The 1,239-nt window shown below is 34.9% G+C and overlaps 1 pseudogene across 1 annotated transcript; it reads left to right on the plus strand.

The window, feature by feature from the left end:
* Nucleotides 1-657: 657 nt before the first annotated feature.
* On the plus strand, nucleotides 658-1,194 carry TEOVI_000725200:pseudogene (annotated as a pseudogene). The gene has a single exon. A coding segment is annotated over exon 1 (537 nt).
* The last annotated feature ends 45 nt before the right edge of the window (nucleotides 1,195-1,239 follow it).

Here is a 1,239-nt window from a genome sequence, read left to right on the forward strand (position 1 = left end):
AAATATGGCTTCAGGAAAAGAGGCACGGAAGCGAATCAAGAAGAAAAATAAAAATAAAAAATTAGAAAGTGGGTGGGAAGGGGCGAAGAGAAATATTTCTATTAGTGGTGAATGTTATGTAGATATGCACTCAGCAGAGACATTAATATAGACATGTGAAAAAATAAGTAGGTGTGTATACAATAAATATATATATATATGTGTGTGTATATGTATGTATATATATGTATATAAATGTATATGGTGGTGCGTGTTATAAGAGGAGGAGGTTTAATAGTGTGGGATTTGTACAGTTGTTTCTCTCTTATCAATTCATTCGTCTGTTTCTGTGTTTTCCTCTCACCATGTATCGATAAGACGGGAATTGTCACCCGAAAGTTTGTTAATGCACTTGTTTTCTTTTTCTTTTTTTTTTACTTTCTCGCATTTTCTGTAGCCCAGTGCCACTTCGACTACCATTACTATTATTATTATTATCAGTAGCAGTAATAGTAGTAGTAATATCAATATTTGCTTTGGTGTTATTAAAGTTGATATGTTATGAGTGTTGTGATTGTGACTGTTAAGATTTAATTTCTTGTTTCCCCTCTGTGAGTGTATTTTTATATATTATTATCATTGTTATTTTAATCTGTAATCTCTTTGTTTTATTTATGTCTCTCTCTCTCTCCCTCTTTGTTTGTCTCTTTGTTTTACGTCCACTTCTTCAATTCGTTTCTTCTTTCACTTTCCCTTTTTTTTTTCGTAAAAAAATTGTGTCCCTTCCGTTTAACCACGCAATTTTCTGTTGTGTTTCACTGCATTGCATTCACATTTGACGGGGTTAGCCGGAAGGGAAGTGAAACACACAAGAAAACAAAAGAAAAAGGTAAAGTAAAACAGAAAAAAAGAGTAAAGGGAAGTTATTTATTTATTTTTATTTTATCTTCTGTTCGTATTTGTCGTCCGCGCGACATTCGGCGTTTGTTTTTGTGTGCGCGGTTTTGGCTGTTAGTTTCATATCCAGTCGGATCCGTTCAGTGGCGTGGCTGTGCGAAAAAGTTTAAGGAGGAGGAGGAGGAGGAGGGGAAGGAAAAAGAAGAAAAGAAAAATAAAAGAAGCAAGAACAAAAACAAAAAAGAAAAAGAAGAGGAAAGAAAAGGGGAAAGGGGCGCGGCTCATCTGCACTTTTACTCCATTGCATTCGCCCTTTAAAAGAAAAAAAAAGAAAAGAAGGGAAGGGAAGGGAAGGGAAGGGAA

This window comes from Trypanosoma equiperdum, assembly GCF_001457755.1.
Source record: "Trypanosoma equiperdum strain OVI genome assembly, contig: ctg_1069, whole genome shotgun sequence".
Lineage (NCBI taxonomy): Eukaryota > Euglenozoa > Kinetoplastea > Trypanosomatida > Trypanosomatidae > Trypanosoma > Trypanosoma equiperdum.